At 40.1% G+C, this 25,201-nt stretch overlaps 1 protein-coding gene across 1 annotated transcript in view; it reads right to left on the bottom strand.

Annotated features, from left to right (window-relative positions):
• Positions 1 to 448: 448 nt before the first annotated feature.
• Positions 449 to 25,201, bottom strand: part of pipox (pipecolic acid oxidase) — a 36,784-nt gene continuing 12,031 nt past the window's right edge. Inside the window, exons 3-8 of the mRNA XM_074679788.1 lie at positions 23,875 to 24,088; positions 20,144 to 20,326; positions 16,121 to 16,273; positions 11,088 to 11,237; positions 7,761 to 7,836; positions 449 to 1,759 (exon numbers count right to left, since the gene is read on the bottom strand). Coding sequence (XP_074535889.1) covers positions 1,629 to 1,759; positions 7,761 to 7,836; positions 11,088 to 11,237; positions 16,121 to 16,273; positions 20,144 to 20,326; positions 23,875 to 24,088 — 907 coding nt within the window. The 3' untranslated portion in view covers positions 449 to 1,628. The remainder of the gene's footprint in view (positions 1,760 to 7,760; positions 7,837 to 11,087; positions 11,238 to 16,120; positions 16,274 to 20,143; positions 20,327 to 23,874; positions 24,089 to 25,201) is intronic.

Here is a 25,201-nt window from a genome sequence, read left to right as displayed (position 1 = left end):
TTTTTCTAATTACTATTGGTCACAGATGGGTGCGCTTACAAATGTACAACAATGTCAGGGTGTCAGGGTGGGTTCCTGGGTCAAAAGGAAGCCAGGATTAGTTCAATCACAATTCAGACAGAGGACGTTTCCAACAGGTGGTTTCTGCTAACTGGTAGATTTTAATACACAAGAGGAAAAGCTCCTCAGATACAAATGTGAGATGCTCTATGAAGCTTTAGGGCTGAATTTCAAATAGTGCTGTAGACAGGTTAAACATTGAGTTAAAAAACAGGTGCTGGATTGGCTCAGTGGTCAAGTTGTGCCCCTGGTAGGAAGGCTGAAGTCAACCACAGCAACATCTGGTCGCTGCGAGACCCAAAGAACTCTGTTTGCAGCAAATGGGGCATGCTAGCTTAGCCACAGGGACACAGACTGAGAATAACTGATGAAGGCATATCAGCTGTCATCATGTTGGATTATTTTATTGTTTTTTATATGAAACAATGTAAAAACATGCTGTTATGGCAATGTATAGTTCTGTTTATTCAAAATTACAATTATTCACTTGCTTGTCAAAGGTGCAAATTTGTTAGAATGGGACTGAATCATGAATTCAAAAATTGAAATGACATTTAGAGTCATTCCACTCCCAAAGATTTCTCGAGATAATGGTAACGCTTTACTTTAGCTGTCTGCAAATTTCATCACACTTAGGTAATAATTAGACAAAGTTTTTTTCTATTTCTTTAAAACTAGCACATAACTTCTTTAAAATAACGTCCTAATTTATTGTCGCAAGTCACAACTGGTAGGTTACTGTTTTTTTCCCCCCAGTTCTCCGAAATTTACTCCAAATTTTAGGGTAAGAAGGTGATAATTGGCAAATAATTTATCTGAAATTAAATCACAACCCACCACAAAATGTTTATAGAAGTATCCCAACGTTTCTGCTGTTTCCAGAGAAGCAGGTGATAAATAGCTGCTTAGTTCTTGAAAACAGAAGTTAGGTTCATTGTTTCCTCTGATAATTACCTTTGAAATGTTCAGTGAATAATTCAGTTTCCCAACAAGCAGTTGATAGTCAACTATTTGTTATTTAATTTCACCAAGCTCTTTAGTACCCAGTTTGTTGATAAGCATAATTGAGATCACATGCAAAATGATAAACCTTCATGATTAGGCCTGTAATGTTTTACATGATACAACTGAAGGCTTCAGATGTGATATTCACCAAGAGTGGGGTTGTAAATTGGCCTTACCTGATTGTGATAGACACTGTGAGTACAGGCGCACTGCAAAACAGAATCTGGCCAAAAGTTATGTGCTACTTTTCACTAAATTCTCATAAAATTTCGGAGGTAATTTCAAAGAATTAAAAAAGAAACTTTGTCTAATTACTACCTAAGTGTGATGAAATTTGCCAACCTCTATAATAAAGTGTTAACGAGATAATCTAAAGCTTAAAACCGTCTCACGGCTGCATAATGCTGACTGAAAACCAGTCATTTAGTTTAAAAACTCTGCGTGGTTTGATGATAGCACTTATAATCAGATACAGCAGGAAATTAACAAATTGATATGAAATTAAAATACATTCACTTAAAGTCAGAATGAATTAAGACTGTTCACAGATTTCTGTTCTGGATCTATAACGCTGATTTTGTCTTATCCTGGAAGCGTCTGATCCTGAAAGGTGAAATGTCGTAGGAGGGAACCTCTCCCAGCGTCAGTTCACTCAGGAGCTTCCCGATGATTGGTCCAAACTTGAAGCCGTGACCTGGAGAGGAAGACAGGTCGATGAGGTGAGCAGAGGAGAAACAGGTCAACGACGGCAAAACCAATCCTCTAATAGGAGGGAGAGTCTGTGGCTGCACGGTGCTGTTTGTCTGAAAATAAACTTTTAAAGACAAAAAACTGTAGCTCCCTGAGTGTCCACTAAAGTTTGTCTCCACCAGTAATAGAGCCTCAGGTTCAAACTAAATATGTGACTTCACAAAATCTTCACAGGACTTGTTGAAATTATGAGGTCATTAATAATGATATGTTGGAGGAGGAGGGCCTCAAACACCAAGGTCTGCCTATAGCTCAGCCCCTAACAGGCCTCGGAGAGCTGGCCAATCAGAGGGGAAGCGGTTTGTGGAGTGAGTAGCAAAAAGTAACAGCAGCTAAAATGAAGTGTTTCAGAAAGAGGCTGAAGTACAGGTTTTCTAAAACTCCACAGAGAAAAATAGGGATATTTTTTTTTAACTGTAACCCATGGTGAGACAGAAAAAGGACAGACTACAGACTAAAAAAAACACTGTATCCCCTCTTTAACTAACAAATAAGCAAATAAGATCAAGTGTTATTGGAAACTGAATCTCATTCTCTGGGGAAACATGAGCTTAAAACTGATCTAAAAACTACAAATTAACCCAAAAAAGCTTTTTTACCTTATGATCTCTGACTGAAACGCAGCATTAATATGTGTAAAGTGGAGCTGTATTCAGAGGTTGGTTAGAAATTAGTTAAAGCTGGGGACTTATGGGAAGAAAAAGAAAACAAAGGTAGGAACAAGTTTAAAAAGATGCATCTAATATAGGGGCAAACCCTGGGACTCGCTGAACTCCAGTCTCCATGAAGGCAGATAATAAACCAGCTGCATCAGTCTTTAAAACAGAGAAATGTAAATAAGAGTGACTGTGATGAGATGTCTTTGGTTGAGACTCTTCAGTCCACTAAACGTGGATCAGACGGTAAACTCTGTAACCTCGTCCCCTCTGGTCTGTGTAATGGCTTTGTGCGTTCAGCCCTTGGTCTGAGAACAGAGAGACTGTTTTCTGCAGGCTGACCGTCCGCGATGGTCTAAGAGGCAAAAACTGAATGTCAGCATGGCTGGAGGAATACGACACATTGCCGTCTGACAAAGGTCTCCCAGCTCCCGCAGATCTGGTCCGCCTTTGAAGTCATAAAAGCCAGGCTCTGACAGTTTGGCCACGTGAATTTTTCCCCCTCGCAGAAGAGAGGAGGAGAACGAGGGAGCTCAATAGACGGCCGAGCCCACGGGGTGACTTTGTAGCCATGGCAACATCCGAGGACTCGCTTTAAAGCACTTGTGTCGGGCTTTGATGACAAATGCACACGGTGAAGGACGGGGAGGAAGGCAACACATTTATTTCCTGTAGCAGAAAGAAAACCCTGTGAACTTCTCCAGCCCTGAGCTCCGTGTTGTGTCTAAGACATCTTCATATATCAGCTCTGAGCTTCCTGATCCCTCACCCACGATGTGAGCAATGGATTGAGGATCCTAGAGGTTTGGACATCACTAGGACCAGGAGTTTTTCATATTGGTACATTTATGACCCCTGCAGAGCTGTAAAATACAGCCTTACTTTACTCAGAGCTGCTCCAGAAATGATTGTACTTTCACAGAACAGCTCCCCAGCTCTGGCGCAGCTCGTTTGAGCAGCGTTTTTGAATTGTCATGTGGGTCCTTCAGCCTTTTATCCCGTGGAGCTCCTCTGGAAGCAGAGCTTTGTGAGCGGGATATTAATTACAGATATAATTAGGTAAAGGACATGAGAGCAGGAGGAGATGGAAAAGTGCCAGGAGACACTGAAGGTAAGTGAAGGAGAGGAGAGGTGGAGCCAGGCCGGCCTTCTGGGGCCTTCAGCCATGTTAATTAGAGAAGAACATGAGAGCAGACCCAGAGCACAGACGCTCTCACCCTCACAATGAGCAGGAGCATCTCATTAAAAGTTAAGATCTCTGTCCTTAGAAGACCCGGATAGTTTTGGTGGTCCAGACTGAATGGATGTTAAGCAGAGGAGATACTACACTCTATAAAAGCTGCAGCTCTGAACAGCGTGAGGATATCCTTTTATACGAGGTTTAATTTATTAGCTTCTGAAAAATACTGCTCCAAAAGGGATATCATTTAAAAAAAATAACATCTGTCTGCATTGTCTTTCACAGTTTTTGGATTACTTTAAGATATTTTTCATATGCTAAAATTTCCTTTATTAGATACGCGATCTCTATGCTGTAGTGGACGATGCAGGCCTCAGCTCTCCTTGCTGCAAAATCAAGGCCTCTCACAAAGCGCCATCGCTGCTGAGGTTGGACGCAGTATGAAGGTCATTTAAAATTTCTTCAAAGATCCTGAGGGTTATAGAGCAAAAAAGTCAAGAGGTAAACCTAAAAGTTTTACAGGGGCTGAGCCAGAGGATCTGATTGGCTGTCCACCATGTCACATGACAATCTTCTACCCAACTTAAAGCTGTTACTGGAACTGATTGCTGCCCAATAACCATCAGACAACATCAGTAAGGGAAAGGCTTTAAGAACAAAATTGTCTTCAGAGGCCTCGTCTCCTTCAACGTCACAAAATTGTCTGTTTGGACTTAGACAGACAGTGCCAAACATGGGACAGTGGAAGGTTGAAGAAAGTTTTATTCTCTGAGGAGAAAAAATTCAACCTTGACGATCCAGATGGGTTCCAACATTACTGGCATGACAAGGAGATCCCTGTGAGTGGAGCATAGACTGTATAAAATTCCCGTCAAAGGCTCAGCCATTGAAGCAGTTGTGCAGCCAGAGTCTGCACAGTAGAGACTGTGAGGGATTCTGGGAGAATCTGAGTGGAGCTGGGTGACAGAAATAATAATTATTTTCTTTCGAGAGTCTAATCACTTCTTGACTCTACCTCCCGACATATTTTACAATCCCCCCCAAAAATACACAAGAACGGCAGCTGTCAATCATCGTTAAACATGAAGTAAAACCTCATTTTTAACCTCGTATAGCTAATGAAAACGCAACTTTTCCAGAAAAAAAGAGGTATTGAAAACAAGACAGCCAAATGATATCTTAAAATCACGACAACAATCAGACATAAAAAACATCTCTACGAGGTGTATTAATTTTCAAAGTTTGACCACAGCCCATTTGGAATGACTGGAAAGCCGGATATTTTTACCTATACTGCAGCCAACCACCAGGGGGAGCAGTTTTTGTGGCAACCTCTTTTTGAGCTGAGCAAGATGACGTCCGTTTTCTATGCTCTGGAAATGTTTTCATGACAGCACAGTGGAGAGGGCGCCATCAAGATCTGGGGCTTTTTCCTTCGATGAACCAATGGAGCTTCAGGTTGATCAGGGGCCTACTTCATGAGGGCCCTGGTCTGTGTGGTAATAACTGAGTTTTTCAACAGGACAACGCAAGGACTTCTTCCAGAGGAATAACCTCACTCTTTGGGTCATCCTGAGTGTTCTATGCTCTAAATCACATTGAGAACATTTGGGGATGGATGGAGAGAGAAGTTTACAGAAATAGACATCAGTTCCAGACGGTGGATGATCCTCCATGAAGTCATCTTTACCACTTGGAGCAACGTTCCCACTAGTCTCCTGGAAACACTTGCATCAAGCATGAAACGAATTTTTGAAGTGATTAACAAAAACGGTGGAGCTCCTTGTTTCAGACTTTTATTTCTATTTTAGGGGGGTTTCAGGTTTTTTTTTGAGTTGTGGTCTTAACCTTTTGGTCATCTCATGAACAGCCTATATAACTTAAACTGTTGTTTGCATTTTGAAACTCTACTTTGAACTTTTTAGGATCCAGAACTGCAAAATGTAAAGTCTCACAATTTTTCAACTGGTCTTAAAAAAGACCCTGGAGTCTTTGTTTGGAAATCATTGTCCCATGATGTCCTGCATGTCTGGTCTAATATGGTATCGTCTTGTGTGATATACAACCCTCCAATTCTCTGTAATATCCAATCAGGATCAAAGTCTGACCAGAAGCAGAGCGGGAAACAGGCTGTTTCAGATCAAGCTGATTGAAATGCGTCTGTGAGAGGAGGCATTTGTACACAGGCAGCTCTGATTCTCTCTGCGGCTGATGTGAACAGCCTCTCTTCTCCTCCTCCTTCACACTCTTGTTCTTTGACCCACAGACTCACAAACATGAAGCACGGGAGCTCTCTGCGTCTGAGCTCCACTTGGCTCTGAGCTCCTCGGCGGCGAGGAGGGAGCGAGTGATGCTGATTCATTTAGCTGCTGCCGCTGCTGTTTTGGTGCTGGCTCTCATCAGCACACATCTGGTGTACGAGGTGCCAGATACACTCCTTTCTGCTCTTTGTCTTGTCGAGCTGCTGACATTTTCATTTAGACATCGATATTTTCCACCCGACTCCACCGGCTTCAAAACACAGACGCTGGTTATCGTTTTCTTTTCGCAGACACTCCTCGTGGCATTTTGCCTTTTTAAAAATGAAAGTGAGATAACAGCCAAGTGAAGATCGTGTGCCAGCAGTCTCCAAATAGTGAGACAGAAATCTTTCTCTTATTCAGAGGATTCCTGGGTAACTCCAAGAGCTTTGGTTAGGGCTTAAATATCTCAGGAACCACCTTTAATGGAGCTTTGAGGTTAAACTGCAATGACCCCAGACTGATTCTTCTGATTTACACTGAAAATATTAAAGTTTCACAGTTTGTTTCGCTATCACTACAGATCTACAGAAATCAAACCCCACCCGTGCCTCAGCTGCAGTGTTACATGCTGCGTAAACATCAAACTCTGCTTCTGACCAAGGAAAATGTTCTCCAATAGGGGGCGATATGAGAAAAACATGTCAGGATGTTTTTTTTAATGGCAGGAGAAGGATCAGGATTTTATGAGCTGACACTAATAGGAGTTAGATTTATGGACACAAAACCTGAACCACCAAAAGTTCTGGCAAAACAGCTGGAGGATGCTAGAAAATAAAAATTCTTTATCCATAAAATAATCCACATTGAGTGAAAAAGGCGTTAAAATCAGGTTTTAACACTAACTAGCGATTATGACATTTTAAATGCAGCTTTTACTTCTAACATATTTTAAAAACAGAATTAATATTGTGTTAGGTTTAGTTTTTTCACTTTATGTTGACTAATAAATATAGTACAGATCAATGACACTTCAGGAGGAGAGCTGGGCTCAGCTGTTAGTTACGGCTTTTTCTGTGAAGTTACAATGGTTTGAATGTAACTTAAAGGAAGCAGCCAGTGTGAGCTCCTGGTAACTCTCAGACTCTCAATAAGTGGACTGCCAAGTAAATGTAAAACATAAAAAACAACAACAAAAGCATAAGGAAAAAAATAAAAAGAATCAGCACAAACTCCATCTATGTACTGCAACTTTATAATTAACCAACCTCCCCACTTCTACCCCACAAAAAATATCAGCCAATCAGGTTCATATTTATGCCTCCATCACCTGTCCAGGTGAGCAGCAGCTTGTGTGTGAACTCAGTAGCTGGTGGTTGTTGTTGTGGAACTTAATGTGAACTGAATTTATTCATTCATTTAATTTCTGAAATTCTGTCCTGTTTGGGCTCTAGCTGGTATAGCTAGAGCCTATCCCAGCTGCCATTGGGCGAGAGGCGGGGTACACCCTGGACTGGTCGTCAGCCAATCACAGGGCGGACACAGAGACAGACAGACAACCATTCACTCACACCTATGGACAATTTAGAGTGACCAATTAACCTGATGAGCATGTTTTTGGACTGAGGGAGTAAGTTGGAGAGAACCCACACCTGCTCAGGGAGAACATTCAAACTCCACACAGAAAGGCCCACTGGCAAGCTAGGAATCTAACTGGTGACCTTCTTGCTGTGGGGCTGAAGCACTAACTGTTGCGCCACCGTGCAGCCGTGAACTGAATTATTGCCACAAATTTGGATTTTATTGTACTGTCACTAAAACTGTTACTAAATTTGGTCCAACTGTTTTGTGTTGTATCCTGACGTTTACCTGAGAATCCTGCTCCGATCACGATGTTGTTGTAGATGGGGTGACGATCCAGCACAAAGTGACGGTCAGGCGTCACCTGCAGAATAAGACAGTGAAACATTACTGGATTGCTTTTAATTCTTTCAAACGATAACTGTAAAGGCAGGAGTAAAAAAAGAATGTTTTTTGATTTATTAAAATTCCAGATGGAAATTTTCACGACCTCAATCTGTTCAACATTCATTCAAATAAAATACATCTCCTCAAAACGTTCCAAGCATTCCTCATCTTTTTACCTCGTCTTAAAACTTGCTCCAACTCTTTGGTTTTCAAAGAAACATGAGTGTAGTGTCATCTTCATGATTTTATGTTGATTTAAAAAAAAATGTTTACTCTTTCTGTCCTTTTTCCTGACTTAAATGCTTTAATGTGTGTTCAGATTTTTTTAAGTTTTATTTATTTTATGTATTTTAACTTAGTTATCAGTCTTATTGTGTGAATATATTCTGTATTACAGGAAAAAATGTTGAAATGTGCTCTAAAAAAACATTTGGATTCAAAAGATAAATAGTCAATTCAGTTTTTTTTTTAAATGAATATTTGGTGGAAATCATGGTTTCAATATTTAAACTGTAATTACTCAGACCTTACTAATTCAAGTGGTTATTATAGACAGCTACAGTTACTATGATTATATAGGGACGGTGACCTTTTTCTAAACAGAATTTGTTTCTAAGAGCTCAAAATTTAATTAACGAGAGTGTTTTAGTACAAACTGTTCAGTTTGAAACAGCTGATTGGATGTGCTGTGACTGAGATCTTCTGAATAAAGCACATTTTGCACATTAAGTCAAGAGATCTGCAGCCTCTCTATTCCCGGCCTCTTCTCTCCTCTTTATGGAGTCATGAACAGTGAAGGGAACAATTGCATAAAGTCCTGGGAACATTTCACAAGGACACATTCACACACACAGTCCTCTCTCATGGTGGTGTGGCCTCGGAGCTGTTCCTGTCAAAGTCTTTGTGTAAAATGTGCTTAAAGTGTGTTTAACTGGATTACAGAATGTGTGGTGGGATTGCATAATGACCTCTGACAGAAGGCACATTTCCTGCCTGTGTGTAATTTCACTGAGCGTCCTCTTAAAAGAATCTCTGCTAATGGAACAAAACAGACGCTGTGATGTGAGGAAAGAGCGTGACTGTCAGGATTTCAGGGGCATTGGACAAGGTCACAGAAATTATGCTTTCCCACAGCCACAGCGTGTGATGGTGGTAAAAGCTGCTCGCTATGGAGCTGGAGGGCAGAGAACACACACACACACACACACACACACACACACACACACACACACACACACACACACACACACACATACTGTTCTCCATGGCCTAAACACACTCTAACACTTGAGAACAGACTCATCCAGCAGTAAATTAAAAACAAACAGCTCTACACCTCGTACAGTATCGACAGTTTAACAGACAGGGGATGAACTTGTACGCTGATGATACTCTCGTCTTACTGTCAGGAGTTAATTCTTCAACATGGATCCAAAGTCATTTTCAAACCTCTTCATATTAATATGTTGAGGAAATCCCTGAATCTGCCTGTAAACTGGTCAAAACACTCCAATAAAAAAAAAGGCTCCAGGTCTTCAGCAGACATGCTAAAGAGATGAGGTCATCACATAGGGATCTGCAGACTGATTCATGACTTGTTGGAGGGGCAGGGCCTCAAACACCAAGGTCTGTCCATAGCTCCGCCCCCTGACAGGCCCTCAGAGGGCTGGCCAATCAGAAGGGAAGGGGGTTGTGGAGGAGGATGCCTTGAAGAGACAGCAGCCAAAACTAAGCGTTTCAGACAAAAGCTTGAATAAGGGTTTTCAAGAAAAACAGAGATTCTTTGAGATATATATTACGTACAGGTACCACAGGGGCACCAGAGGGACAGAATAAAGAGTAATCAAAGTACAAATCCAAATCAAAAATCTCAATCCCTCCTCTTTGACTAAAATTTGATGAAACCCACGGAAATTTTCAATAACTTTGATGTCTTGAATAATTTTTTGGGAGGAAATTTCCCAAACAAAACACTCTTGGCACATCAATCTATTTATACTGTGAAAATATTAACACAAGCTGTCAGTTGCTTATCGAATGATGAGTAATTGTTATTCCTTAGACAACCACAATTTTTCCATCGTCATATTTTCATCTGCAGAAGAAACGCAGCTACAAACTCCAGCTACCAGACTGATCAATTTTATTACTCTTTAACATTTCAATAATGCAATTTTATCCTATAAAAACAGCAAATAAATGCAGCTTTCATTGACTTATTTATGGGTCTAAATCAGGGGTGGCCAACTAGTCAGAGACTATATTTCTTTTTTTTTTTTATTATAAGTTCCAAATGTTTTTTGTCACACTCCCCCTTCTTGCTTTTGCATATTGTAGCTCTACTTAAAACCTCATTTAGATCCAAATGTGCAAAAGGTAAATTCTAACAATTTTTCAGCTGGTCTTGAGATTTTGATTAGGTCTGTATGAGGAACAGTATCCTGAGTCTTTGAGCCTCTCCCTACCCGTCCTGTGTGATGTGATCTCTAAAGAGTCAGAGATGATCTTTGTTTCTCTATCGACCATCTTATACTGTGATGATTAAACAGAGGAGGGCCTCAGCTTTCTGCTGCAGTAAAATACATTTTTATTTGAGCTCAGGGATTAAAATAATGAGATAAACACAAACGATGGTAAGTCTTACAGGTTTTATAGTCAGAGCGCGTTGGATGGAAACCAAAAACACTCTGCTATAAACATATTTAACTTACTGACAGTGTTTGCAGGGGAGGACGTGATTGAACCTAAATGTCACGACAATTTGCACATAATATTTTAATATCCCTCCAGTACATGAGGACGTTTTTTTTCTAACATTTAAATGTCACGCTGCAGTGGAGAATCTGAGGGAGAATAATGTGTCTTAACCTGACGTTCATTTCACATTTACACACGCCGAAGAATCATGAGAGCTGAGGTCCAACATGTTTAATGTTATGCAATCTTAAAGCACATGAATGTTAATGGTTATAAATGTTAATGGATGTGATGGGATGTCTTATGAGTCCATATGGTCTTATTGAGTTCATTAAAATTACATTTAGGTCCTTTTTTTTTTTTCATCATTACACGTTTTAGATCATTACCTCAGTGTTACAGTGACCTGCTGGGGATTCTCTGATTCCCCCCGTCACAATTAAATCCACTTTCCAGGACTTAATCTCATCTGATGCACCGTGATGATGCAGAGAAACACGTCCAGCTCAGGTGTGCATTGAGCATACTGACCGTGTACAGGCAGCTCTCCACCACAGCAGGTTTGGGCTCCAGGCCAGGTAAACAGCGAGCGACGTAGCGCTTCAGGATGTCGATGTCAGAAGTGTTGGTCTGCTGGTCTCTCTTGTCCGGGTCTGCCTCAAAACCAGCATGGTAGCAGATCTGCACACAGAGGGAGGAATCTGGTGTTAAAACTGAAGAGTTTTTACTTCAGCTGCACCTTTTGAGTCACTCTTACATTTATTCTGCATCTGTATTCAGGGATCCAGAGGGTTTTAAACTTCTGTTGGATGTTTTTTTGTCCCCACTTCCATCATTTGAATGAAAATCACCACAAATAGAGCTGATGCCAACAGAAACCACAGGAGCACCAGGAGCACCAGGGGCTCTGTTCAGTAGCTCTTCTCTGTGATCAACTTGTTCAGACAAGGGATGCACTGGTATGAAAATTTGGCTAATGCCGATATTAATATTGGCTGATGAACGATATTTACAAGGGCTGGACGATTTTGGAAAATAATCCAATTGCGATCCAATTTGCAGCCTTTGTGATTTGAAAATTGCATTCTATTACATTTTGATGTTGGTTTATATTAGATTAATTGTTCAGCCTTAATTTTTTACCAATATCAATATTGATAAAAAAAATAAAACAAACAAACAAAACAAAACAAACAACAACAATCTAAGATGATGTGTTCAAAGATAAAGAGCAGTGTGATCGTGAGAAAAGACGATCATGGAAAGGATCAAAGGATGGAGTGCCCGAGATTAACACAATCAAAAAAGTACGTTTGGTGTTTACTTGGTCATAGAAAACACATTATTTAGGTCTTAAAAGATTGTTCAAGGTGCTCTGAAAATAGCTGGCAGCTAATGAGTAAAGATTGGCCCACCTTTACACATCAGCCAAACTGATATTGATACCGATATATTGTAATAGTAGTATTACAATAATAGTAGTATTGTAATTAATTAATCGTAATTAATCACATTTTAATCACATCAATATTCAACAACAGAAGCAACACTTTTCAATTCAAACAGATTTTGGTAAGACTAAATCATTGAATATTCTCATACACAAGTTTAAACAACAAAATCCTGTTAATTTTGTTCAGAAGATGTTTTTTTTATGGACACTACTTTCAAGTACATTCATCAGTCGTAATGTGGTAAATAGTGCTGTCAGGAGATTAAAAAAATAATCTCCCGGGGTCGGGTCGTGGGGGCGGCAGCCTAAGCAGGGAAGCCCAGACCTCCTTCACCCTAGCCACTTCGTCCAGCTCTTCCGGGGGGATCCCAAGACGTTCCCAGGCCAGCCGAGAGATATATATATAATATAACCATTTAATTATCGATGGATAGGATTTCCTCTATTTCAAATCCAAATATCCTGTCCTATTTAGTTTTTATTTTTGGGCTCATTTTTTTTACAGAGCTCTGATCAAAAGACCTTTACAAACACTGAGTGGAGCAGGTCCTAAGAACCTCTAAAACTACACTTTATTCAATTAAATGTGTCTCTTGAAAAGGTTTATACTGTCTTCTTGGTTTTATACGATTTCAAAGGGTTCAAATTCCATAGGTGGATCAGAGAAGCCATCGAGATAAGGAAGCGCGCATTAACATCTATGAACCGGGACGACAGAGCGTACACCCTATCCCACACCTGGGACTCGGTCCTGGGGAAGGCGCCAGTCAGTAGGGGGCGCAAGCTTCCCTGCTGACTGGCAAATCCACAAAAACAGCCTATGACACGTCACTACACAATCACGTAAAGCTTCTGACAAAGACCCCGGAAGAGGGTTGAAACTAGTCAAGCAGGTAAACAAACCTCTCTGTCTTTCAAAAAGAACCCTATGCAATAAACGTGTCTCCATATTCAATGACTTTTTTTTTGTTTAATTATTTAAAGCTATGACCTCTCTATGTCTGAGAGTAAGCTTTCTAAAATACAACAGATCTAAGTTATAAAAGGCTGCAGTTGAATCCCATGCACTGAAAAGCTTTGTTTTAAAAAAATAAAATTTGATATTTAATTTGGTCAAAATCTGGCACAAACACAGACTGAAATTTGGAAACATAACATCCAGATGTTGTGTGGGATTAACTGATAGTAGATAACATCCAGTTAACATTGATGTTTTAAAATCACAGACTGTGCTCTTTGATAAAATCCTACATTTCAAAATATTTCCTGAGACTTGTCAGTGTTTTTTGATAAGCATTCTCTCTTACTGTTAGATTACACAAAAACACTGCACTGCAAAGATGGTGGATCTCATTCTATTAAAGGAAATAACCACAAACTAAGTCTTTGATTTCATTTGAAACAAATTTGAGTTGGAGCGAGGTCATTTTTCATGAGCAGCTCCATGAATACTAGTAAGGCATAAATTAAAGTCTTGTTGTCTTGGGATTTCATGATGTAGAGCACTTTGTAACTCCTGTTTTAATAAATGCTGCATAAATAAATGTGTTATCATTATTATAATTCATCTTGGTGACTGATTTGGGCCGCTGGTTTCACTTCTCGAGGTAAATGGGTAAAGAAAAGACTGTCTGACTGTCACATACACCAGCTGTAAACTTCCAGATCTGCTTTGTGTTGTGTTGCTGTCAGCCGCTCTGACACGAACAGACTCACACAGAGACTCACAGCACAGCGAGGAGGCTGACAGATTAAAATAACTCTACTTTTCATTTCCCTTCATTAATTTTTCTGCCTTAGAAAACTTTCTGACGAGTCTGTGCCAATGGAAACCAAACCAAGAAGAAAAAGAAATGAACAAATATCAGGGAGTAATTATTATGGTCTTGTTTTCAGCCTATGTTAAATGTTCCAAATATCACACGTACAGTATCAGTGACTGTCTCAGAGTGAATAATGGGACGTGTCATCGCCATCTGTCCCCTCCTCTCCTCGGTGCATGTGGTCTGCTATTAGGCTGTGAGCTCCCGCTGCTCCACCATAATGCTCTGAATAGAGACGTGCCATCTCCAGACATCAAATGCAGCACAACTCACACCAAAAACACAAGAAACAACAAACTAACACAAGAAATTATCACAACAGACCAGATTTAAGAGCTGATTTTACAAATACTGCTGCAGCAACTTGGTCCTCATTAGCACCGTTTTACAAAACAGTTCATACCTAGAACTCAAGCATTAACATCGTTATTATTGCTGCTTTGAATCTGTCTTTGTTTGAAGTCACACAGTTAAAAATCTACATTTAGGAAAACTGTATAGTTTTAAACTGTACCAGCCAGAGTTAAAACAATCCTGTCACTGTTTTTAAAATATCCAATGAGGAGAGACATTCCTTCAACCTTAGAGGCGGCGTCTTTAAGGTTGCTCTGATTGGTCAAAACAGAAAAACAACAGTGACTGATTCTCAACGTCAGGAGACAACCTGACACTGTGTTTAATATCAAAAGCAACAAATGGAAACTTTTTCTAAAGATGATTGCTTCTTCCTGAGCATTCCCTTATCAAAAAGATGGGACTGGAAAAAGCTGGAAACAGGGAGAAAGAGTGGAGAATGATTTGCAAGGGAGAGGTCAAACCAAGTCTTTGGAAACATTTTTACTTAGGGATTGTGCAGCTTTTGCACCAACTAAAATCGTGCAAACGACCCAAAAAGACATGGCATGATTCACAAAGTGGACAAAGGACTAAATGCTCTGCAGAGCAAACAGGGTCTCTGTGGGTCTGTGTTTTTTTTTTTTTTTGCACACTTTTAAATGATCTGTGACACATTTGTATGAGCAAAACAAACACGTTTCTATTTAAATTTGCTTTTCAAGTCTATTGAAATAAGAATAGTCTTAAAACAAGAAACCAAACAAGTATATTTTTCTATCCCATTGGCTAGTAAATAAAGACACATGACATTTTCTGTTATTGTCAGGTGAATGTGACTCATTTCAAGTCCAATAAGACCATTTTTGAACCCTTGCTTGGATTTCAGTTTTTGCAGTGTGTTTACATGCTCATATTCAAACACAAGGATTGATATCAGCAGCAGCGACAAGCTCAAGTTTTGCAGGGAATGTGCTGGGAGATGTTTCTTGTGGTGGTTTTCCAGCTCTTTATCCACTATACAGAGTGTGCTTCTCTGTAACTTAACCATGCGCGAAGGAGCATAAGCAAAATGTGGTCTTGATAATGTACAAATGACATCCCATCATGTAAATTAGATAAATGAAAAAGAGCTGTATTGTCTGTTACGTAAAAAAGAAAAATTCACCTGATTTCTGAGAGGGGTGGCTTCCTATATAATGGTTGGGGAAACACTGCTGATGATGTGCATTATATATTTTCTATTTTTGTATGTAAAGCTATCCAAGAATAGAGTTAACCAAGGTTATCAAAGTGCAGAAAAACTAAAGTGTGTACCCAATAATGTTTTGAAGGCAACTTTTATTTTGAAATGTTTTACTATCATGACGAATTTCCTTCTGACAATGGAGGTGTGGCGTCACTTCCTTCTAACAGTGGAGGAGTGGAAAGTTGGCTGAGAGTGCAGGTCTGCAGCTGGACTCTCTAGGTAAAAATGGACAGTGATTTTCAAATTCTTAACAGATAAACTGTATTATAGTTCAGCTTCTGTCTGAGGGGAAGCCTAGTCTTTTAAAGAATTGGAGATAGTTTAACATGATTTCATTTTACTACAGCTTGCCTCCCAGTGGTAGCCATGCTTTCCTGTCTCATCTGCAGCTGGTCCAAAATGCTGCTGCTTGCCTACTAATAGGAACTTATAAACGAGAGAACGCCACTCCCATCTTTACCCCCATTCATTGGCTTCCTGTCAATTTTAGGATCAATTCTTAGATTAGACTCCATCCTACCTCTCTGACCTTTTTACAGTCATACGTCCCAACACTGTCACTGAGGTCTGGAGCAGCCTTCTACTGCTGTTTCTGAATGTGACCTATAAATAAAACTGGATTGGGCTGGAATCTGTGAGAAGTCTGCAGAAATCCTTTTTACATATTTCTATAAGGAACACAAAAAAGTCCAGGACTGAGTCTTACCTTCATTAAACCCGGGTACTCGTTGGAGGGCAGGCCGTAGATGTGCTCTTTGCTCTCTTCACACTCTGTCTGTATGAAGCAGGGGAAACGTTTCCTAATGTCGTATGACCCAGGAACTTTCTCTTTCCAGTAGCAGACGTTGATCTTTTCCACCTGAAGCAAAGAAAGCAGAAACTCTGTTAATGGGCAGAGTAACTTCTGCAGATACAGGGTTTGAGGAAGACACAGAGAATCACATTTAGTTAATCCTTTCAGGTTTTCTGGTTTCTTTGACTTTCAACAAAATAAACATCACAGGAATGATTGATTGTTTTAGGCTGAAAATTTGGCAGATGACCTCTTCTTATCAGACATGACTTGAATTTCCAGGATTTACAAGGCTTGAGCAAAAAAGAGATTTAGAAAATAAATAAATAAATAAGTAAACATCAGATAGTATGAAAGTCATAATTATGTGTTCTCTAAAAGATAGCTCAGAAATAATACTTGAGCGAAAGCACGTTGGCACAAATAAAAGCTGTTTGGTTTCAGCTTTTTAAACTCCAGGCTGCTGAATTCTGACAGAAACCTTCCTCACACCTCCTCCTCTTCCTCCTCCTCCTCATCACTTCTCTTATCCGTGCAGTAACAAAAGCCTCTCTGTGGTGCTGAAGTGAGAATGAGGATTTAATGAAATGTACACATGGTTGTAAAAACCCTGTCCATCTGAGGGGGCTGATAATAAGGACACATTGTTCAGGAGCTCTGGATGTAATGAACTAACCGTCCGTGCTCTCATTCCCAGGGAACATAAAAATCCAGGCAGAGCTCTGAGGCGGAGCTTTTCCACCAGTTTACTCAGGCGTGGCGTCCCCATCACCTCCCTGAAACTGCTGAAACCTGAATAATGCCACTCCAATACCAACTCCGGCCCTCCCTCCAACAGCTGGCTGCTTGTTTCCCATCAGCCATCATCAGTTCCAGCCTGGGTGGCGTACATTGGGATGGAAAAGAGCGCTGTGCTGACTCAGGGCGCTGAGCGGTTAGAATAAAGAGAAGTGATGCATTCTGGTCTAAGTGTGGGTGTTTAACGGGTTACACTGGGGTATCCTGATTGAATGAGTTATGGATGGAAACGTTAGATTTACTGATCAAGTCCGGCTGAACAACATCACAGTAAACTTCTTGTGTACTGTGATGTTTGGTGTTTATAACCAGCTGTGTATGTTTAGATTTACAGGTGTAGTTATGTGAAAAGTTAAAAAACAGGAAGACAGGTAGATTTAAGCTCTGTGATAAATTCTTTTTGGCTTTCAGGTGTATTTGAGATCGATGAAGAGGAAATGATAATTTTTGCCAGTAGAGCCGAGTTCTTAAAAAAGTACCCTGTAGAAACATGTTTCTTTTTTTCTTTCTGTTTTTACTTGACAACAATGTTTCTCTCTGCAGGGATCCTTGCTGACACTTAGAGGACAATCTGAGTCTGTCAGAGACATAACAAGAACTTTTAGAGGACATAAGGGACAGACTGATTATCGGCCGGGCTGATTATCAGGGTCAATATTTTGGGGCATATCAGCATCAGCCTTTTTTTAAATTCGACAGCGGATATGAAAATCATTCAAATCTGTGTTGTTTTATCTCTGATGCTTCTCTGCACAGAATTTCTCCCTGTCTGCCCTATGAAAGCCCAAGGTGGTCATTTAAAATCAGTCATGTAAAACTGAACAGAAAATTAATTCAACTGCATTACATGCCTGTAAAAAGCAGCACAAATTTAATTCTGTCCAATTTTATTGCAGTTAAATAGAAATTTTGGAAATCTTTATTTACTGTAGAAAACTTAAGCAATTTATTTTTTTAAGTTTTCATTTAACTTTATAAAACATGCTGCTGAGCCTGGGAGCTGTTTGATTAACATATGCTTGAAGGCATTTGGGAGTATAAATTTTTTTTACACCAATATTTTCACTTTGTTTGCAAATGAATATCAGCTTCAAATATCGGTTATCGGCCTCCTTGCCAGCTAATAACCAGTATCGGTATCGCCCCCCAAAAATCCATATTGGTCTATCTTAAGCTTTTGGGTGAGGCGGGTTGAAGTTAAGGCCATCATAGTCAGTCTCATTCTGTATACTGCAGCAATTCACTTGTATTTTTTGTACATTTTGATGTTTAGACTTTCCTGAAAAATGCACTAGTAGGGCTTTAAATACAAGTTTGATTGTCTACTGACAAAAAGACTCTTGGTACAGTTGAACCCTTTATCTCCAGATGTGTCAACGCAGACATGTACTTTGTTCCTAAACGGTTTGCACAACTGGAAAAATTCCAACAGTTTGTGAAAGCTGAGATGTTGCTCTTTCAGGCAATATGTATTCATTATAGTAAATTCACTCAGGCATTTGAGGAAGCCGGGGAATACACAGAGTGTGGAGCAGATGGATAAAAGGAACGCACAGAAAAAACTGAGCCAACTCGTCCAAAAATGCCAAAAAGGAGATCCTCCTGGGTGACAAAAAGTCCGATGAGGCTTTGATTTTGAGACTGAAGGAGAGTCTGAAGGAGCAACTTTATGTGGAAAAAGTAACTTTAGATGGATTGAATTTCAGGACAAATGAAGCCCCCACTATCAAGTTTTTACTTTATATACTTAGTAACATTGTAGATTGGTTCTTGCATCGCATGTGGTGACTTTTTTAGAACAGTGTATCAAGTCTTATTTGTACAATACGCGCCTAACTCTTCTAGTGTTCTTTTTAAAGACAAAAAAAGGATTTTTTTTACCTTGACATGTTTCGACGTGCAACCTGCCGAGTAACTGTCTGAGTTTTGTGTGAGGTTTGACACAAAAACTTAGACAGTTACTCGTACACCCCAAGGACAGAATACACCCGGATAATAAATGCAATGTCATATACAACATACCATGCAAAACATGCAATAAATCATACATCGGGGAGACGGGGAGAACTTTCAGCACAAGAAGAAAAGAACACCAGAAAGAGTGCGAAAAACAAACAGCAACACGTCTCACCTGGGCTGACAAGGAAAAGGCAAATCAGGAAAACTTAAAATTGGCTATATCAGACCACTGCAAACGTGAAAATCACATAATGGACTGGGATAAATCAACAACAATCGGGTCAGAAAACAATAAATACAAAAGATGGATTAAAGAATCAATAGAGATCAGGAAACGGGGAAAGGACACCATCAAAAGGGATGAAGGAGCCTTCCAGCTCTCGCACACCTGGGACACACTTCTCCAGAGGCCGTCAGGCAATGGGGGGCGTAGCTGGTGGGACAGACCACGTGATCAATCTGTCCCACCAGCTACTACCAGAAACAGCTGACAAAAAGACACCACACAGCTGTCTGGATGACAGCTTCTGAAGAAGACGGCAGGTTGCACGTCGAAACATGTCAAGGTAAAAAAATACCTTTTTTGTCTTTAAAAAGAACACTAGAAGAGTTAAGATTGCTCAGAAGACAAGATGAATCTAATCAGTAAAATACGTGCCTAATTCAATTTTTTCAACATGTGGTAACGTTTTTTGTGCTATTTCAGAATAGTGTTTGAAGTCATCTTTGTACAGTGTGTGAATGATTTGAGGCTTGTTTCTCTGTTTCTTTGTTAAACCTCTAAAATCAAATGATGGTTTTGTGTTTTTCTTCATTTTTAACTGTTTTACTTTCATTTTTAACTGGTTTACTTTCATACAACATGCAGTAAATTGTCAAAAACTACCAGCTATAGAAAGCCGAAGCATTTACTTGCAAATTATTTTCTGACCTTTTTATAGTGAAAATAAGCAAAGTTTAGGCAGACATTTTTAGGCTTGGGCGTTAAAGGGTTAAACATCTGTAGACCTCTTGAATTCTAATAACTCCACCGATCTTCAGCTCCTTGCGCTGAAAGCTGTGTTGAACACACAGCATCATCTAAAGTTAAAGTATGGATACTTTGACTGACACCAAGTTAAAAGAAAACTCTCCTCCTGGATGACACAGCTTCTACCAGCAGCAGCAGTGTTCACGTACCTCCAGAGGCAGCTGTAAGCCGGTGTGAGCCAGCAGTCTGTTGGCCCAGGGCCCAGCAGTGATTACCACACTTGTGGCCCGATGAACACCTGAGGGGGTTACCACGGTGACCACAGGGCCAGGTTTGATGTCAGTCACCATCTCTTTGTCTCTTATGACCCCGCCAAGCTTCTGAAACTGAGCCTGGAAAACAGAGAGAACATAATGTCACAAAAACACTTTTTGATCAGAGTTTTTCTGTGTGATGTTAATTCATCAGCGCTGTTGGCTGAAAGCAAAAGGTTCATAAGTTCTGATTGAGGATCTCTTTGGCGTTACGCAAACAGCACTGTTTTTCAAAGATTTGTTTGTTGCTTTAAGCTGAATTTATGATCAAACCAAGACGTCCATTTATTCTCTAGCCTTGCTATTAGCTCAGCGTCACATTTATAATCTTTGTTTTCCATGAATTCAGTGAAATCTGTTGCTTTCTTTTGACGTGACAAACAAAAACAGAGCATTTTCCTGACTTTTAAAACGTGAGGACTAATTCAGTTTTTTTTTTTTAAGTGTGAGGCAGGTTCATGTTGGTCAAAGTGACAGGCTGTCAGTGGAAATCAGCCGTTTGTTTCCATAAAGAGAACAAATGAGACATTAAGCCCTATAGCACTCTGAGATAATTCAACCAGACAGATCTATTGCAACATATATTAGGACATAATATCATCTTTGAGACGCTGTTCAAGACGAGGCATGAAAAAGCACAAAGCAATAATCTCCTGATCTATTACCCGTCCATGGCTTCATGCTTTAATTTATAATTGACTGCTGCTTCACAAAGCGGCGGCTGAACAATCTGTCCGGCGGATTGAAAACGACACCTCCCTGAAATAACAAAGCAGCGTTTTGTGCTTGACCTGGCAACCGTGCAGGAGTCTGTTCTCCTCCAGCGCTCCCTCTCAGCGCTGACACAGCCCACTAATGTGAATTTATCGCTCAAAGATATTCCTGGCATGAGCTATTATTAGATTAAAACAATGGGCATGAAATATGTTCAATTATCCGCAGCGCCGTATTATTCAGGCAAAATTCTCGGCCTGTGAAATCAGAAATGTTTTGCTGCTTTAATCTTTCATCACTTTACAAGCTCTCATTACCTGCAGGCTCCTTTCACAGGAACTCTTTTATGCTACACATCTCTGCAATGACACAAAAAAGCCATTCAGCCGATCACTTTGAGTTCAATTAGAATCATTTCTGAAAAGCGCGGGGATAAATTGCTGCTAAAGCATAAAATAGTGTAATTTATGCAGAACGAACTCAGAGGGGACACATTTTTTAACATGAGATGGATGCAGACACTTCACAGATTCACCAAGGGAAAGAAAACACTTTTACAACATACTTTATATTTCTTCACATGTATGAGTCTTAGACATGAAGTCTCAAAAAGAAAGAATAACTGTTCTGTATCCATGATTTAGAGACACTGTCATCCTGCATAGGGGGTACGTTTTATCTTATGTGCATGTAAAATATGGTTTCATTTGTACAAAATCATGACCTTAAATGCACACGTTATCTTTTGCATTCACAATTTCTGCACACATGATATTTGGGAGCTGGTTGTGCATAGGGACAGGAACAGAATAAGGTACTTTTAGAGGTAATGACCAAATTCTATCTGCAGACCTGAGTACTGATTCACCATGTTTAGTTACCTAAACCCATCCTTATGACTGTGAGGGAGTGGAAGAGTAGGTAATTTTCCATGCTGGACATGAACACAGCATTGTAAGTTTATATACTGGGAAATAAAAACATCAAAATGGAAATCTGAGATTTTTTTAATCAAACAAATTAATATTTATTACCACATAAAGACACACCAAAGTAGCAAAAATTGGTATTGTTGAGTATAGCGGGGCGTTCCCAAATGTAACTATGCCAAGGTCCCCCAAACAACATTTGCTAATGGCCAGGGACCCCCTTTGGAAACAGATGATGATGTTTCAAAATATGTAAAGAAATATCAACTGTAACAATATATTTTCTAACTTGTTTTGTTACTTTTCTTTTCAATAATTATAACATTATTTAGAACAGGAAACAAAGTCCATGATCACACAAGTAGGTTGTTGCATAAAGGAGAAGGCATTTCAGGGCTCTATCAGCCAAGGTAGGATACTCCTTTTTTGCATGTAGCCAGTAGTTAGACAGATAAAGAGCCTCAAAGTTCTGTTCAGTTTTTTTAAGAAAGCTTTAGAACAGGCGCAAACCACCACATCAACACAGATCATGGCATAATCATGCCAAAGTTGCAACTTGAGAATCTGACGATTATGGCTCTTTTTGTGTTGTATCTTCAGAACAAATGGTTATAAAAGGAAAAAATAAATAAAATGAAATAAAAATAATTATAGAATGTTTGTTCCTATTTTTCCCTCCCCTCCAATTTCCTGAGCCCCCCCCCTGGTGCCCCCTGGCTGCCCCCACTTTGAAAACCACTAGAGTATACCATCGATACCGATTGCCAGGTACCAGGCATCAGTACCATATCATTTCAAATGTGAAAGGTACCCGCCCCTAGATGTGCAGACTGTCTCTGTCTGTGTGCGATAAATGAGGCCTAAATGTTCATCTATGGTACATGCAGAGGCACATCAGGTCTCTGACAGCGACCTTTTGTTAAACTTCCGCTACTTGTCCTACACTACAGAGTTCGGCATAATGCTATGAGTGAAGCTAGTTCATTAAGCATCATACCAGGTGAGCAGCAATTACTCCACAGAAAATTCACATCATCAATTCAATGTTGACTTTAATCTGGAGGGCATCTCAAATTTATGATATGGACAAAAACCATTTCACAAGGAAATAAGACGTTAAGATTAATTACCAAAGCTTTTTACATATCAACACAACCTGGGGCACAGCCTTTAACTCTGGCCAGCAGAGGGCGCTTCTCTTACACTCAAATACATGTATAAAAATGCATCGTTAACAGCATCCACAACAAACTACTGGTAGATGACTTCATTTCATGTCTCACACAAGCAACTGATGATAAGTGGGGTCAGTTCTACTGCTGCTTTTGTAAAAGTTCATAATTTTTCACACAAACATGATCTTTCTAAGAGCATCCAGGTATAATGACCGTAACAAGAAAACTGCTAAAATGTTCCTGAAGTTAAAGCTTTTATCTCTGATCTCAGCTGTTCACATCATACCCTGACATGGAGCACTATTAATCAGAATACAAGTCTGATCAAAAGAAAAACACTTCCCTGTAAACACCTCCACACACGTCCAAAGACATGTCACTCTGATGGAGAGGTGAGTACTGTTTGTTTTTCAGTCCATATTAATGTTAACACCCATTGATCCAAGAATGGATTGAAACACTGACAGATGTTTTTTGTTGGGACTTCAAAACTCAGGAACTTTGGATGGCTAGCTGTCCTGATGGCCCCAGAACTATAATGCACCAAATTCACCATCCAAAGTCATGGACATGAGAGAGGAGAAGTTTCTGATGCACAGTGAGGGGGCAGGTGGAAAAAAGTATGAGGAGGCGGGAGGACGTTGAACATTTTTTGTTAACTCCATCTGCTGCACAAGTGACCTTGGTAAACAGTAACACAAGAACCTGTAAGTTGTAACCACAAAAGTGGACTCACACAGCTCTTGATGCTAACTGGCTAAACCCTTTTTCCTGCGTGTTTGTGTTTGTGTTTGTGTTTGTGTCGTACCTGTGCAGTCTTCAGTGCTCGGTCAGCGAACAGAACCCCGGCAGGTACCTCTACCACGGCTCCATGTCCCTCGCTCAGGTGGACCTGGGGAATGTGTTTGCTGAAGTTCTCCTTGGTCAGAGCCACCATGGGGACCTTGTTCTTCTGCAGGGTGCTCTTCACCAGCTCGTAGTAGCGGCTGTTCTCTGGTCCCATCACCAGGAGGCCGGTTTGTCTGAGGATGACAGGAGGATGACGTATTATTCAGGAAAAAACTCACAGAAAAATCACATTACTGCAGCAGCTTTAGGGCTAACTTTGGAGCTCACTTCCCTCATGCCGAATATTTGCAACTTTGAAAATTCTTGATGGGACATAGAAGAGTCATGAATGTACTGGATGAACTTCAGAGTGGGTTACTTGTTGTAAAAAGGTCATAAAACAGCAGGAACAAAGCCTCCGCTGAAACTTGTAGACAGATAATCAGGATCTACACACAGACAGAAAGGACCAAAGTCCAGGTGAAGAGAAAAATCTGTGGTTTTATGAGAGTGAGTGCTTCGAGGATCAGAGACAGGGGGACACAGTCATAGAGGTCAGAGGTGTGAACTCTGAAGAGATTAAAGAAGAATTTCCCAGTTTTTTTCTGTAAAGTCTGACAGGAACCATAAAGTTGAGCAGATTCCCCTATAACTGTTGCTCTCACATGAACTCACTTTACAAATCCAAAGTGGTTTTAACAGCTGATATAATATATCTAATTCTAATTTAATTTAGGAGTTCCACAGGGAAACATTCTGGGTCCTTTGTAGATCATAAGATACAACCACATGTATAAAAACTCTTTCTATATGCTGATAAATCCTAACCTCTGTAAGGATAGAGAGCTATAGTCTCAGTCACCCCACACACCAGGTATTCTGTTTCACACACCCTTGGAATGGGATACATTTGACACCCATCTGGGTAACAACCCAAAGATGGTGACATGTAGGAGCAGACCCTTTCAGAATAAAAGTTGGAGGGTGATTGGTTGAACCTTGGTTAGTAAGAAGCCAATCATTTTTGTGTTAAGAAATGTTCTCCAGTTTTGTGTGGTTTAGTTAATCTACAGGAAGTAAAGTAGGTATTTGTCCATCAGTGGAGTCTTTTAGTGTCTTGAAGGACGTATTTGAAAAAGGTTTTTCTATTAACCTTTGAGTCTGTAGTCGAGCCTCAGCTGATTCTCTCTGACTACCAGGAGTCGTCTACAGCTGTTGCAGAGAATGAAAATAAAGCTGTTGCTTATTGTTCCCTTCATGCAGCTGGAGGCAGTCAGCTCAGGGTCAACACCACCAAGGTTTACCTC

The sequence above is a fragment of the Halichoeres trimaculatus genome, unplaced genomic scaffold (assembly GCF_033239565.1).
Source record: "Halichoeres trimaculatus isolate MK-OKI-2021-1 unplaced genomic scaffold, fHalTri1.1 fHalTri1_scaffold_9, whole genome shotgun sequence".
NCBI lineage: Eukaryota > Metazoa > Chordata > Actinopteri > Labriformes > Labridae > Halichoeres > Halichoeres trimaculatus.
Note: the sequence above shows the minus strand (reverse complement) of the source record. Positions and strands in the feature narration are given on the sequence as shown.